At 48.4% G+C, this 14874-nt stretch overlaps 1 protein-coding gene across 3 annotated transcripts in view; it reads left to right on the forward strand.

Annotated features, from left to right (window-relative positions):
- Positions 1-3442: 3442 nt before the first annotated feature.
- The window catches only part of MXD4 (MAX dimerization protein 4), a 40175-nt gene continuing 28743 nt past the window's right edge, over positions 3443-14874 (forward strand). The window contains exons 1-3 of one of the 3 annotated variants that reach the window (XM_086746507.1): positions 3443-3585; positions 4159-4327; positions 13691-13720. In XM_086746507.1, the coding sequence (XP_086602633.1) occupies positions 3522-3585; positions 4159-4327; positions 13691-13720 (263 nt within the window). In that variant the 5' untranslated portion in view covers positions 3443-3521. The remainder of the gene's footprint in view (positions 3586-4158; positions 4328-13690; positions 13721-14874) is intronic. The other 2 variants (XM_086746508.1, XM_086746509.1) reach the window with 2 other exon arrangements.

A 14874-nucleotide genomic window follows, 5' to 3' on the forward strand; every position in this document is an offset into this window, starting at 1 on the left:
GCCGCGGGAGAGCGAGACCCAGCAGTTGGATCAGACTGAGTGCCCAGGAGTGTCCGGTGAAGGCAGCGCTTGGTGGGGTGCGCAGCACACGCTACACGCCCTCCCAAAGTACTGCCCCCGCACAGTGCTAGGCTTGTTTGGACTCCTGTGTGCTCAGTGTGGTGGGGAGGAGCGGGAGCTTCAGGCCTTCAGAGCCTCAGTAAAGCCACACCTGAATCCTAGCCTTTCATGCAAGCATATCCCACTTTCACCCAGGTGCATTTATATACCAAGCACGTTTACCTTCCTCTCTGGACATGTGACTGATTCCACAGTGCATGTACAAAAGAGTTTAAGATAACACTTGGACATACATGCGAAGAAACATAGGTGCTGTGAAAATCTGAGGTACCGATAGATCACTGTGACTACGGAAGAGAACAACAGTGTTGTTTTGTACATCTTTGCATGTTTTTTACTACATATCCTACTCACGTGGTCAGGCAAAAGGAACTTTCTTCTCTGTGCAGACAACATAGGCCTATGCATAGATGGTTTCATGCTATTTCGTAACAGAAAGCCACGTCAAATCGTGTCTAAACCTACTTCCAGTCAAGTCAACAGCAAAACTGCCATAAACTTCAGTGGGTTTACAGTGAAAACTGTCTCACCCACATGCAGCAGAACTTCAACAGTTCAAGCAGCAAGTGGAAAATGTTACAGCAATTTTTTTCACTGTTGCAATCTATGCACCAAATTCTCTTCTGCCTTGTAATTCATGGAGTCAGACCTTTTCCGGATATAGACAGCAAATATAGAATTATGTTAAACTACAATCACAATGCTGCTTTCTTCACAGCCTTGTATTTTGTCTTTCCCTGATGCCTGGACCAAATGGCAGCAAAATGTGATCTGTGTTTCAGCAACATTCAAGAGCCACATTACACTTGTGTATCTGAGGCAACAAGAAACAGACTAATAACTTACCAGGTGCAGGTGGTTTTATCACAATCCAGTAAAAAGTGTAAAGCATAACCCCTACTTTAATCTGAACTGCTTTTATCCTCTTAAAAGGAAACTGTAGCTAACATCTTTTGCCAAGGAATAAACACAGAGGACAATATTCTGCAGCCCTCCTATACGCTGAATAGCTCTTACTCAAATAGTTCAATTAAAATCAATGGGACCACTTGTGCGCCTAAGTGCTGTTCTGCAGGACTGATTACAGGCTTCGGCACTTTTGGCCTGAAGATGTACCAATGTGTGATCATAGCACAGCTTAAAATGTGCCCATTTTAAAAAGTTGCCTGTGTTAAAACCAACCAGTTTTAGGCAACAGCTGTGCAGCAGCTCTCTGAGATAAGGATGCAGTTAGCAGCGCAAATAGGATGGTGTGGACAGGAAAGGTGCTGAGCTCCTTCCTGCTCAGCCTGCATGCCAGGAGCCAGGCTATTCTGGTAGATGGCTTCTGTGTATCCAGATGACGAAAGGCAGCTGAATATGCTGGCAAGGGCTAGAAAGCTGGCAGTGACTCTGACTGCATTTCTGAGAGCTTTCCACAGTTTCCTTTTTCAGCAGGTTAGACTATTGTGTAGAATTTAATAATTCTTTTAAATCTCTGTGCATGTTTTTGCAGTACTGCCGTTTTCGCCTCATGCGTGTGCGCTGTAAGGGGTCATGGATGTGTGTGCCAGACACATTTTTACAGCATCTCCCGCATCCCACTAGCATCATCTTTTTCATTCAGATTAATTTCTTGCCATACTTTCCACTATGAGAGCAGGAGACTTTTTTCTTCAGCTGTAGCTGTATGCCAACATTCCTGATGGTAAGGAGACACAGAATTGAAACCTGCTTAAATGCCAGCTAGCTTTAGGAAACCCCTCACGTGCTGGCGGTGGTGACAAATCCCACAGTGAGCACACCAGGAGCCCCTTTCCTGCTCTAAGATGCACAAGGGCCCAACCCAACGGCCTGGTGACACCCAGGGGCCCTCCACCTCGGGAGGAGGTTGGCTTTTCGCCCTCGACGCCTGCCGAGCTCCCTGGGCGCTGGTCATGAGATGGCATCTCTTCCTGGCCAGCTGCCCCACTTCCCTCGCCTTCCTCACAGCGGTCTCCGGGATGGCCAAGAACCCCGCTTCCCTCCCCATGGCCCGGAGGGAGCAGCGAGATCGTATTTACATGAAAAATATAATAATTTTTTTGTGTGCAAACTGCCCGGCGCTGAGGGGACAACAGGCGCTGAGGCGCAGGCCCAGTGGTAAGCAAGGCCCAAGGCCCCTTCCGCCGCGGCATGGCAGCCCTAATCGGCGGGAGGGCGGCGCGGCGGTGGCGCAACCGCCCCTCCAAGCCGCGCTGTCCCGCACACAGCGCCCCGCACACGCCGCCCCGCCGCGGGGCTCTCTTCCGGTGAAGCTGCCCCGCCGCCCCTTCGCCCACCCCGGCCCAGTCGCCCCCGCGGCCAGGCGCATGCGCAGCCCACCCGTGAGGGGCGGGGCCTCGTCGCCTTCCCCCGGGGCCGGCGGCCTGGCCGCGGTGGGACGGGCAGGGCTGGCAGGGAGGCGCGGGACAGGCCGCTAGCGAAGAGGAGGGGGCCTCGGCGCCCGGGGGCACGCCAGGCCCGGCCGGGGCCCCGCAGAGCCCCGGACGGGCGGTTGCAGCCGTGCCCAGCAGGCGCCGTTATGGCGGCGGCGGATTTCCTCCGTACGAGTCGGCGCTCCCGGGCTCAGCTCTGGCCCGGCCGCCTTGGGCGGCGGCCTGCGGGGCCGCCCGGGCTCCTCCACCCCCATCTTTTTCCTTTTTTAATTTGTTCCTCTTTTTTTAATTTTTTTTTTTTTTTTGTTCCGCCCCCAAGTTCAGCGAGGCCGCGGTCCCGGCGGCCGCTTTGCTGTGAGCGTCACTGGCCGCTCCAGCCCATGCCCTCCGGCCGGCGGAGCGTGGCCCGCACGCCGGCGTGTGAGGGCGGGGCCTTCGCCCGCCCCGCCCCTTTGCCTGCCTCTTCCTCACGGCAACGCCGCGCCTCCGCCCGCCCATTGGCTACCCCCCTCCCTGCCTCCCCGCCTCCTGCCGCACGGCACGCGCCTCCCTCCCCATTGGCCCCTTCTCCGCCCTCATTTGCATGGCGCCCCACGCACCAATCGGCTGCCGCTACCTGCTTAACATGCAAGAAGCCAGCCACTCACGGAGTGCGGGGGCCGGGCCACCACGTGCTGTTGCTAAGCTTCGGCTTCTAAATTGTTACTATAGTGGCCAGCCAATCGGAGCGGGAGATGAGGATCTGTCAACATTCCCTGCCCCAGCCAGAGGAAAAGGGGGGGGTGCGCCGGCTGCCGGTTGGCCCGGCTGCTCCCATGCGTCCCGCCCCCGCGCCGAATCGCGCTTTCCTATTGGCGGCTCGGCCTGCCCGTCGCCTGTGTGTCAAATGTAGGTTGAGAGAGGTGCCTTATAACCGGGGGCTTGGAAGTCCCCCGCGCGTGAACTCGGCGCGGTGCGCGACGCGGGGCGACGGGGGGATCGGGGCACGGCTCGGCGCAGGCAGCCATGGAATTGAACTCTCTGTTAATTCTCCTGGAAGCGGCCGAGTACTTGGAGAGAAGAGACCGAGGTACTGGGCGCAGGCGGGCACTCGGTCACTCACCCGCAGGCGCTCCCAGCCGCTCCCGGCCCTTTGTTGTGTGGCGGCGGCGGCGGCGGCGGGCGGCCCGGGCCGGGGGGGACCAGCCCCGAGCCCGCTCCAGCCCCGAGCCCGCGGGACCGACCCGGGCTTCGCCAGAGGCACGGCGCTGGGGGAGGAACCGTGCTCTCCTCTTTGCTTTTTTGTTTTTTACAAAAAAAAAAAAAAATACCAAAAGCCGGTTATTTTTTTTGTCAAGCTCTGGATGGGGATGGTGCGTGTTGCAGCGCTCAGGACGGCTCACGCTCCTCTGTGTGTGGCAGTCGTTAATTGTGTGGCAGTGCTCCCCTCCCCCCCCACCCCGCAGCGTGACAAGGGTTTGCATGATCCGCCTCGTTTTTAATGTGCACTCAAATAATCCTCCTGATTTCGGCACTTTTTCTCTTTTTTTTTTTTTTTTCTTTTGGTTTACCGAGTTGTTATATTTTTTGTCTCGCTTCTTTAAGAGATGCCAGAATAAAATCCAAACAAATCAACCGGAAAAAATTCTGTTCTTTACCCTAGCGTTCCTGCAAAGGAGGAAAAAAATGCATGGAAAAAATATATTGCCACTAATGCTGACTTTGTCCCTAGAAGCAGAACATGGCTATGCATCAGTGTTACCCTTCGATAGTGACTATTCCAGAAAGAAAACAAAGGCAGGCACCATGGCCAGAAAATCCCAGAATAACAGGTAATAGACGCACCGCTTTTTCAGAATGAATCGGCAGCTTTTCCAATGTGTCTAGCTTATGTGCAGTGCATACATTTATTAAAAATAATAACTAATCCAGTGTCTTAGTTTCCCCCATCCCAGTAGTCGCCATTTTTTCCCTGGATGGGCTTGGCTCTGTTTTGATCTCTCATATAAACACTGCCACGCGTACACCATCTCCTTAGTACTCACTGCACTTCTAAACCATCCGCCCTCATCGCTCCTTCTGCTCCGCGCTCACCGACAGCGGCTTTTACTGCAGATCTTAACACCATAATCGCCACCCAGACTTCTCTTTGCATGGCACTAATTTCCCCCCCCTCCCCGGCATTTATTTATAAACCACAAGCAGCCAACCGACCGCCTCCCCCATCGCAGCCGGAGCAGATGCAGCCTCCGGTTGCAGCGTGGAGCAGGGCTCTGGGAGGGAGAGCGTGTGTGCGGGGCAGCGGGGGGAGACCCACTGGTGCACTTGAACTTCTTCTGTAGGTATTAAGCGAGAAGGTGCTGGAGTGAACTTGACCTCTCAGGGGCTTCTGCTGCACCGCCGGGTCGCCTGCCCGCCGCATGCAGATCCGTCCAAGTGCATGACTCTGTTGTTATTTATCACGATTGTCGTCCGCCTTTTTGTGGTGGTAGCGGTGGTTTTGTTGTTTTCCCTGCAGCCGCTACCTGTGCTGCGATGGCATGAGTGGAGAGCTGCTGTGCGCAGGCTCTCTGCAGCTTTGTTTGCTGCTGGGGCAGCGGCTGTGTACGTGCAGGAGGCTGTCTTACAGGGACAGTGCCGGCCTCTGCCTGGGAGCTCCTCCAGTCTTGTGCTGTGCCTGCTCTGCTTTGCTCTTCCAGGGCTGCTCCGGAGAGGACCAAGGACCGTGCCCAGCTGGGCCTGCTTCGCCCCGGAGCAGCAATGCTCTTCCCAGCACAGGCTCTGCTCTGCACGGTCGTGCTGGATGGTGGCTCCTGTAGAATAGCCTAAAATGAACTCGGCTTGCACGTGACTTGTTTTCCAAACGAGCAGTGAGTCTCGGCGGGCCCGCTTTGCTCTCGCTCCTTCAGTGGGCATCCCGCGTGGCAGCGGGCAGCTGGGTCTGCTGGCGCTGGGGAAGCACGGGGCAGACGGCCAGTGACTGCTTGTGGGGCACCGGCGGTGCAAACTGAAATCAAAAGCTGACAAGCTCCCTCCTTGAAAAAAACACGAGCTGCTGAGCACCCTGCTCGTGCCTACTGTGGCCGAGCAATGTGTCTTGGAGAGGGGGAGCAAATTGTTCCCCTATGCCCCTGCTCCAAGCAAGGCAACCATTTCAGGAGGGTATTAATTGCAGTACTCCCGCTTTTTTTTGTTTTAGTTGAATTCTTTGTCTGATCTTGGAGCATAAAGAAGACGTCCGTTCATTTTAAAAAAGAAAGTCATCAGGAGTGGGAGGCGTGTCTTGTTTCCTGAGACACTTTGCTTCTGAAGATTTTTAATTGTTTTCCTATAAAGTATGCTCGCTGCCTTTAAAAAAAATTCATGGTTAACCAAAGCAGGTCTCATAGGATTTCGAGCTGTAAACTGCTCATGGAATTGTACAAATTTCTTCTTTTCTGTCTGTTGCATTCAAGAAATCTGTGTTAGTTACAGAGTTATTATTCCATCGTTTCCGTTCTTAGGTCTCTTGTCATCCGCTGCAAAATTGTTATTTGTCTGAACTGTAAGCTGCTTTCAGGAGTTTTTAGGAGAGGATTTGTAATCTATCAAATACAGCAGAATTAAAAGATTTCTGGTTACAGATTTGCTAGCATTATTAAAGCTCAGGCATACACGTCTGCTTGCAGTTACCTTCCTGTTTTTTTTTTTTTCCTGCCTGTAGATTTATATTTACCTGTTCAGTCTTCTGCTCTGTAGCAGTGGCAACCTTCAAAAGTGCCATCCTGCAGTACACGCTGTATACGTTTACTTACACTTTCCTTTCGCTGCAGTGGTTAGATTAGGAATGAGTCGTTGCTGTTACGGGACAGGAAAATTCTTGTCAAGAAATGGTTTCAAGGATGGCCACCACCAGGATGGTGATCTGCCAGCTTCAGCACGGACATCGGGCCTGCTTGCCGGTTTGGCACACGGCAGCGCATTGCTTTAATGCAGCACCCTGCTATTTCAGGGACGGAGGTGCAGCAGCAGGGCCCCGTGGGCACCTCTGCGTTTTACTTACCGACTCTGTGCCCACGTCTAGCAATCGCTGCTCAGGTTTGCCTGTGAGCTTAGATCTGAGGAGGAGAAATTATCCTTATGTTTGAACATCCAGTCTAAAATGCATGAAGTACACCAGCATCGCTGTTTTATTATTATTTGGAGCGTATAGGCTGTAGAGTCCGAGCCCCAGACTACAGTCTGAATTTTTGATAATACAGTTAAATCTTCCTAAGCAACTTAAAGATTAACAGAGGGAGACGACTGGCCAAAGTTCAGAGGATCTGAAGTGGTCGTGGGTGATGTGAACACCGGGCAAAGTGTTTGTCGATCTTGTTCCACTTCAACCATTTTCCAGGCGCGCTGCGCTTGGAGCATCAGATGCAGGCAGGCACGATTGTGTACGTGTCTGAAATTAAGGCCTTATTATTGCATTGTTTTTGTTACATATAAAAATATATACTTAAGGTTGGAGGAGTGGGAAAGGAGCAGATATCGGCACATTTCAAAACTGCAGGGGCTTTGTTGTTGTTTTCATTATCTATTTTTGTATCCTGCTGCTTTCAGGATCTGATCAGATTAAAAAGTGAGAGAGGGATATACGTGTGTGTGTGTATATATATATTTTTCATGCTTTTTGAGCTATACATATATAAAAGCATTCCTCCTCATTCTTGGAAAATCGGAAGAGAGGGGAGAATGAGAAAAGCTGTCAGATGTGAGGAAGCCTGCTGTGCTGTACCCTTCTTTGTTCTGTATTTTCTCCCCCGTGTTGCCTGCCTGCCGGGGGGAAGAACGTACCCTGCGCTGGCCAGCTAGTACAGGTGTGCTGACCTCCCCGCTGCGGCACCAGGCAGGGATGGATTACAGCTGCCCTGTTGTTCAGCGAGGGCACTGATGGATGCCCCCTTCCTCTGCTGAGGGGGCAGTGATGTTCCTGTAAGAAATTGTGTCTTGAGATCTCTGTCTTCTCAGTGAAGGCTGGCGAGGCCCAGACCCACAGGACAGGAAGGGGGAGTAAGGCTGCCTGCCCTTTCGACAGGATGCTCAGGTCTGGGCTAAAAGCTTGCTGGCCTCTTGACTGCAATTAAGTGAGAAGTAATTTTGACAGGTTTGGATTCACGCAGGGAAAAATACCAGCAGAATTGCATTTAATTAACTGAAATCTATAAGCCTTTTGTCCACCACAGGAATTTAACATTTTTGCTTTGTCCACCGATAGCTTTGGATCGAAATTGGAAGTGGTCATTGGCAGTTTGTTCCTAAACAATATTCTCAGGTTTATTAGTGGCAATCAGACACAATTTTTAGCTATTTCTTTTTCACTTCTACATTAAAATTTGTGGATTTTATATGTTTTCTTCTCACTCAGTTTCCTGCGATGTGCCCTTTCCCATGTCACACTAACCAAACGGCTTTGTTTTCTCTCTCTTTCCGGTTTGCCGTTTGTACCCTGTCCTCAGCTGAGAATCAGACTTGTTCCCCTCCAGTAGTTTTGACCAAAATCCTGGATTTTTGTTTTGCAAAGAGGACAGGAGACTGGACAAAGGCACAAGATTGACTTTTGGGGGGAGGTAAACCTAGGTCACATCTTCTTGTTACACTAATACTTCCCAGATACTCGACCACAGTGTAGTAGATGCCTCCCCTTCACAGAGCAGTGGCTGTAGTTCCTAAAGCAGTTGCATGCAGTCTAATAATTCCTGTTAATGTGCAGTTGGAATTAAAGAAAAGGCATAAACCAAACAGCTGGATTTAGTGCAGCTGTGCCTTGAAAATGTTAATAACAAATATTCTGAAGTCCTCCTGAGCTTGCCATTTGATCCGAGGAAACGGAGAGGTAACGTGTGCGATGTGCCGAGGAGCAATATGACAGCAAATATGAAAACCGGTGACGTTTGCTCGTGAGGCAGGGCACTTTGATAGAAGATCAAGCTAGCCTGCAGATAACCGGGCTTTCCTGGGCCCTGGCCGTCATGACACCCACCAGGTGTGGGGTGGCTTCAGCTGTGCGTGGGTGTGAGGCGCCTGTCCGCCCGTGCGCGGGGGAGCTCGGGCAGCCGCTTTGTTCTGAAAGGGTCAGAAATAAGGTAAAATAAAACCTAAAATCTTAGTGTTAGATGCCAGTCTACTGAGGTCACAGTTAAATTTACTTGCAGAGAAAGGAATGGGACGTTGGTGGTGCAGTGTGTTTGGCCTCTTAATTTAGGAGCTGGTTTACTGAAGGAGGAGGGAGCAAAATAAATGCTGATTTATACATATATCTTCTGTATCTATTAATTAATATTTTTGCTCATGTGTTATATAAGTAGACTTGTACTTTGTGCTGTGTTCTGGTGGAGGGTTATATCTAGAAAAAGATGAAAGCTGCATTTGGTGTTTCAAATAAAAACAGAACTTAATGTCTGAATTCCTCTGTTAATGTTGGCTCACGGTGAGGGTCAACCTGTGGCCCACAGAGCGAGCCCCTTGCTCCGTGCAGATGTTACTGTGTGCCCAAACAAAGCGGCTTAGGGATCAGAGCCTGATTTTTTTATTTTTCCTTTTTTTTTTTTTTTTTTTTTTTTTGTGGAAGGCCAAGAATAAAACACTGCAAAGTAGACTGTGCAGACACAGCTCCTCTGCTTTTTTTTTTGCCTGGCTTTTTGAATTCGGTAGATCCCTCTGGGTTTGCTTTCCTAAAGCTGGGAGGACAGCAATTGATATCACTATATTTGTTTTTAAAACTGATGGATTTTAGTCCCAATATAACAGATCTCACCAACTGGTCTGTCACTGCTGAGGAACTGCAGTAGGTCTGCGATGCCTGGGAGTTGCAGTGTTCATGCAGTTGAGGAAAACAAATTGCCACCCTATTAGAAGCGTGTTTGGACCTCGTCGCTGCAAACATGTGGCAGCACAAACTGGAGCCAGAGCTCTGCATCGTGGCTGTGCCAGTATGCCTGCTTCCCAGATCCCAGCTGAACCTGCAGGGCCGGTTAAATTTTGCTATGAGGAGAACGCAATAGTCATTTCTAGTCAATTAATTCCATACAGGCTGTTTCTTTGACGGGCGATGTGTCCAGTTTAAAACAAATGGAAAAAAAACAGCAACCGAGGAGCAGTGGATACTGGGCAGGATGCGTGCTTATGCTCAGGTTTAGCATTGTACCACTCCTCATCTCTGGTGATTCGGGTCGTGGGCTGTAATATTTTCAGGTGCAGCCCACAGCAGGTTTTATGTGCGGACAGGGAATTCCCTGTAAGCGAATCGGGATCTTCCCAGCAAAAAGCTGCGTAGCGTACACCAGCCAAGACGGCGGGTGTGTGAGCTGCGTGCTCTTGTGCACCGGCGCACTTGGGAGTGGGAACCAGATGCAGACGCTCAGTGTGTAGCACCTTGTAAAACTTCTTACTGTGTTTGTTCTTACTCTTTTGGCCTGGACAAAAGGTGAAGTACGGTCAATGTGGTTCACACGTGGCACTCCCAAGTGCTGTGTGGCCTTAGGTGGAGTTGTGTCCCCTGCACATGGGATGTACAACACCCTGCCAGCCCTGCCTGCACCAGAAAGCCCTGGTGCCGGCAAGGCACTTGCCACTGTTACAAGCACGTTGTTAACTAGCCTGCTGTGTTCCCTATAGCGCTTTAAAATGCGTGGGCAACTGGATCTGGCTCCCATTAGCATTGGGGAAGAAATTTCTGCAGCGTTGCTGGTATGTCCTTGCTTTTGTCAGGAGCTGTGCTGGTTTCCTTCTGACAAGATGCACTGTCTGGTGGGGCAAATGGATGGAGCAGTAGGGGAAGGTAAATAATAAAAAAAAAAAAATTAAAAATAATAAAACAGGCAGCGCAGCCTGCGTACAGGGAAATCTCAGCCCAGTACACATGTGAGCAGTTCCTGCTGGCTCGCCAGTAAACTGGTAGAAAATGGACATTGGGGGCGACTTGTCTTTTTTGTGTTAGTCTTATAATCTCAATTAGTATCCGTCCTAATTGTTCAGGTGTGTCTGCTGAATGTTGCATCAACCAAATGCTCAAATCCAATACCTAGAAGTCTTGTTTAGGGGAGTAAGGATGGTGGAAGGGGACAGCTCTGGGGACTTGCTGTTGGAAGTGGCACAGCATCTAGCAAACCAACACCTGCATTTACTTGGCTCCTCCCCCTTCTTTCAAATCTTCTTTTGACAATTTATTCACAAAGGAAATGTAATGCTACTTCATAGCTGGTGAACTGCTCGGCATTTGCTAAAGGGATATCAGGGCTATCTCAGCAGCAGTATTGCTGATCTTCTGAATCTGATTTTGCGGATATTTTTTTTGTTGTTAGCTTTTGCCTTTTATTTTTATCTGACCTTTTATTGGTACCTTTTGTTCATCACTGCTACACCCAACTCCCTCAGGTTTTGCCTGGATATACAGAACCCAATATAGTGAACTTAAGCTAAACACCAGAATCCATCCTTCTCTTGTAGCCGCTTTTGAAGGGCTCCACAGACCATTTGTCTGAAAACCACAGTCCTACATCTGTCTCTTTTGTAGAAATATATACATCTGGATATCTTCTTAGTTCTGGCCTACAACTTATCTTTCACTGAAGTAATAAAATACTTTGTTTTGAAACAGAGGTAGTGCTTGGGGTACTGATTTGTTTGCAGATCAGGTCAGGTCTTACATTTTTTTTCCCTTACTTCAGGTTGCATGAAGAACAGAAAGAACTGGATATATATATACTGTGCTGTAGACAGTGAAGGAAAGAATAAACAATATTTAGAGAGAGGTTCATCTCTTCTGAAAACAAACCCGACAAAAAAAATAAACCATCATGCTCCTAATAGGGTATTTAGCCTGTTCTGTAGATGGAGCAACTGTCAGGTAAATGTCAAAACTCTCAGTTTTGATTCCCAGGTAGGGTCTGATAGTTGAGGCGTTAGTTAGCTTCCCTGCACCTCCTGGAATGTGTGGCTGATGCCCGCATTTGCACACATCAGTTAGGCTTTTGCACCCCAAAGAGCTGTGCAAAGAGGGACCCATTCAGTGCTGCTCTGTTTGGTAGCTGTGCCACTCCGAAGCTGGTCTGGCAGGACGTCTCCCAGGCGAATGCCAGAGTCACCCTTCGTGATCCAGAGGTGCCTTGTCGGTGCACTGCACGCGCAGAAGGACTTCCAGGTACTCACTGCATCCTCTCTTGACCGAGCAGAACACTCTGTGCAGGCTGAATTTCTTGGCCAGTGGTTCTCCCACTGTTGCAGTGGTCACTGTGCACACACTGGAGATGGTTTTGAGCTCTGCTACAGCAGGCGAGTCGGAATTGGCTCGTTACAGTGATCATGTTCATCTGGTGTATAATTGCCAAAAACGTCAGGGAGGTCATGCCATAGGGCTGAATCTAGGCCAGCCGGTATTCTGTCTCTCCCAGAGTGCCCGGTGAACAGTGTCTTTGTGCCTTTGACAGGCCCGTTGGGGGTGTTTGAGGAGAATGGTTCCTCCTGAACTTATGTTTTCTGTGTTTTTGTAAACGTTGGCGGATTTGGCATAGCGTTTGTCACTTTTCATGGAGGAAAGGTTTGAGCTATCTCTGTGTGTGTAGGAGTAGAAAGTGAAAACAATATTCCCTTATTATGGTCAAATGGCAAGGGCAGCAGATCACAGCAAACACAGCCCACTTTGACCTGCTAATGTAGCACAGAATACGTGTAAAACACTTCCAGAGCTGCTGCATGGGTCAGGACCGCTTACATGGCACAGTGGGAGCACATGCATTACCTGACTGTGGCTCACTCCATGCAACAAGTTAAAAAAAATTAAATTTATAGGCTCTTCAGAAACAGATACCAGGTAATGGTTGGCACAGCTGATGTCTTGGTAACAATACTGGAATGCTTTCCATTGGAAATGGATTGACATCAGTGCTGAACCTTGTACGTGTTTTGTGTTTTCTTCTACCTGCAGAGGGGCAGTTCGCTTAATTCCTTGCAGCATCGGGAGCTGTGCTGGGATTTGTGCTCGTGGATTTGTTCATTGGTTATTTCTTTGCATGAGCTTTGCTTTATTTTTTCCCTCTCTCTGTGATCGGAGAGATGCTTTTGTCATCGGTAACACCTAGGTATGCCGCAGCATCCAGCTGCATGCGTGTGTGCGGAGAGAGGGAGAATGGCTTGCCACGGGGCGGTTTGTGCAGGAGGAATTTTTCACCTTGGGATGTCTCTGCTCGCTCAACAGACTGTGAACTTAGAGCTCCACAAAGCCCTCTCGGTCAGCACGTCGTGCCCAGCTGCAGGCAGGGGTTACGGCACGTTGTAGGAGAGCTGCTTTGACGTAATCTGCCGGCCGTAAAAGCTGCCACCGCCTTTGTATCTTTTGATCCTTAAGTACCAGAAATGTTTTTAGTTGGACAAAACTAAAGGTCCAGGAAGTTGCTGGTTTGAAGTGGTGACAATAACTTCATTTTAGGAATGTTTGTAGTCTGAGCTGTGTAAATAAATAAAATTAATAGTTCCAGCTGAATCAATTAAAAGAAATAATCCTCCAAGAAGTTAGGGCTGCCTTCTAATGGCAAAAAAACCTGAGGCATCAGTTGGAGGGGAAAAAAGAAATCTTGAATCCTAGTAGACTGGAAGATAATAGCACACTGATGTGGTCAGTTCAGGGACTGTGAATTTTTTTTTTTTCCTACTTGTACACTCAGAAGAATTAAGAAGATTCCTCTTTTTTGACATTAAGGTGTCAACAGCAACAACAGTGGTTAGCTGCTGATTTTTCCTTCTGCTTCTCTGTCAGCTTGGAAGCTGGCTTTTTGGGTGCTTTTTACTTTTGCCTGTTACCATTTAGGTCTTCTAATGCTTTCTGCCCCCTCATATTTTTTCTTCACAGATAAAAATCTTGTGGGCTGTGTTTATTACTAACCTGCTCAGATTTTTTATGTCCAATTCTGTCTCTGAATCTATTGAACACTAATAAATGCAAATTTATTATAATTCCCCCCTAAACCCACGGTTTACTCATGGAAATTAAGTTGATACCTTGAAGTATCTAAGGGATGTAAAAGTGAACCAATTTAACAGTGAAGCTGTTTCATAATCCATATGAATAAATGTTTTAGAGAGCTCTTTTGCAACTTATGCAGGTGTTGGCTTTAAAATATTCTAAATCTTAGTATGTATCATTTTCTCTAATATTTCTTTTCTCTTTTTAATAGGTCATCACACAACGAACTAGAAAAACATAGGTAAGTCTTGAGAAAAAAAGCAAATTAAAAGATTTATGGCTTACGTTAGAATTACCATGCTTACTGAAGAATATTTTGTTGAAGTTGGTTTGATTCTGCACGGAATAGTTTATTAAGTTGGGGGGTTTTTTATCAACTACAGTCTAATATGTATAATATTATTTGGCTTTTTTTTCTGTTGTTTGGTATGCTATTTTTGAAACGCCCACGCTAATTAGCTTTGGACTGATTAATGCTGTAACTGGTTAACCATGCTGTTGCTAATAAAGAGTCTGATTGCAGCAACTGTTTGCTAGAGGTGTTAAATGCTATAAGTATAATCAAAGTATTTTGTGATTAAGGTGGATGATTTTCGGGGAACATTATGTCACACAGGGTTATTCTATGTTTTTTTTAAAGTATGCCTAAAGTGCAGTTAATTTTCATCTTGCATGTAAGTACCTACAGATACGTTTTTCCCCTCCGTCTGCTTCCTTGCTGGTACGTGTCCTGTCCAAAGAGCTGTGTGTGAGCTAGAAATCAGCAACTCCTGAGCTGCAGCCCTGGTTCTGTGTGTCCAGCGCTGTGAAAAGCTGTACTTCCTTACCAAGGACATTCATTAGACCCTGAAGACCCAATTTTTAAAGAACTCATGTTTGCACAGTTTTGGAGGCAACGTTTACTGTCTATTGTATCTTGTCAGAGTGTGTTTGCAGATGGGCTTTTTAGCTGTAGGCAGTCTCCTGGGGTACGCTGCTCTGAAGGTGCACACGGAGAGCTGCCGAGGGCAGAAGATGCCCGACTTCGCACCGGCTTTCGGTTACCCAGCTGAGCAGCACCCTGGCACCCTCGCTGCAGGATCACTGCTGCCTTTCACTTATCATTGAGGCAGCAGGACAGACTCTCTTTTGGGTAGTTTTTTTTGTTCTTTTTTTGTGTAGCTTGTGGTCTTTCGGGTTTCGTGCATCCAAAGAAAGCAAGGAGTGTATGTGTGAGTATGACTTAAACCTATTTGCATGCTTCTAAATACGTGAAACGTGGTTGATGGCACAACAAGACTGAACTCACTGGGGGTTTTTCTTGTGTGTTGTTCTGTGGCCGCAGTTATGTAGCAGCTAGACCATCACTTCCCTTGCATGCTTTCCTGTAGTTTAATTGTAATATGAGTAAACTAT

Source organism: Chlamydotis macqueenii, chromosome 4, assembly GCF_036417535.1.
Source record: "Chlamydotis macqueenii isolate bChlMac1 chromosome 4, bChlMac1.mat, whole genome shotgun sequence".
NCBI lineage: Eukaryota > Metazoa > Chordata > Aves > Otidiformes > Otididae > Chlamydotis > Chlamydotis macqueenii.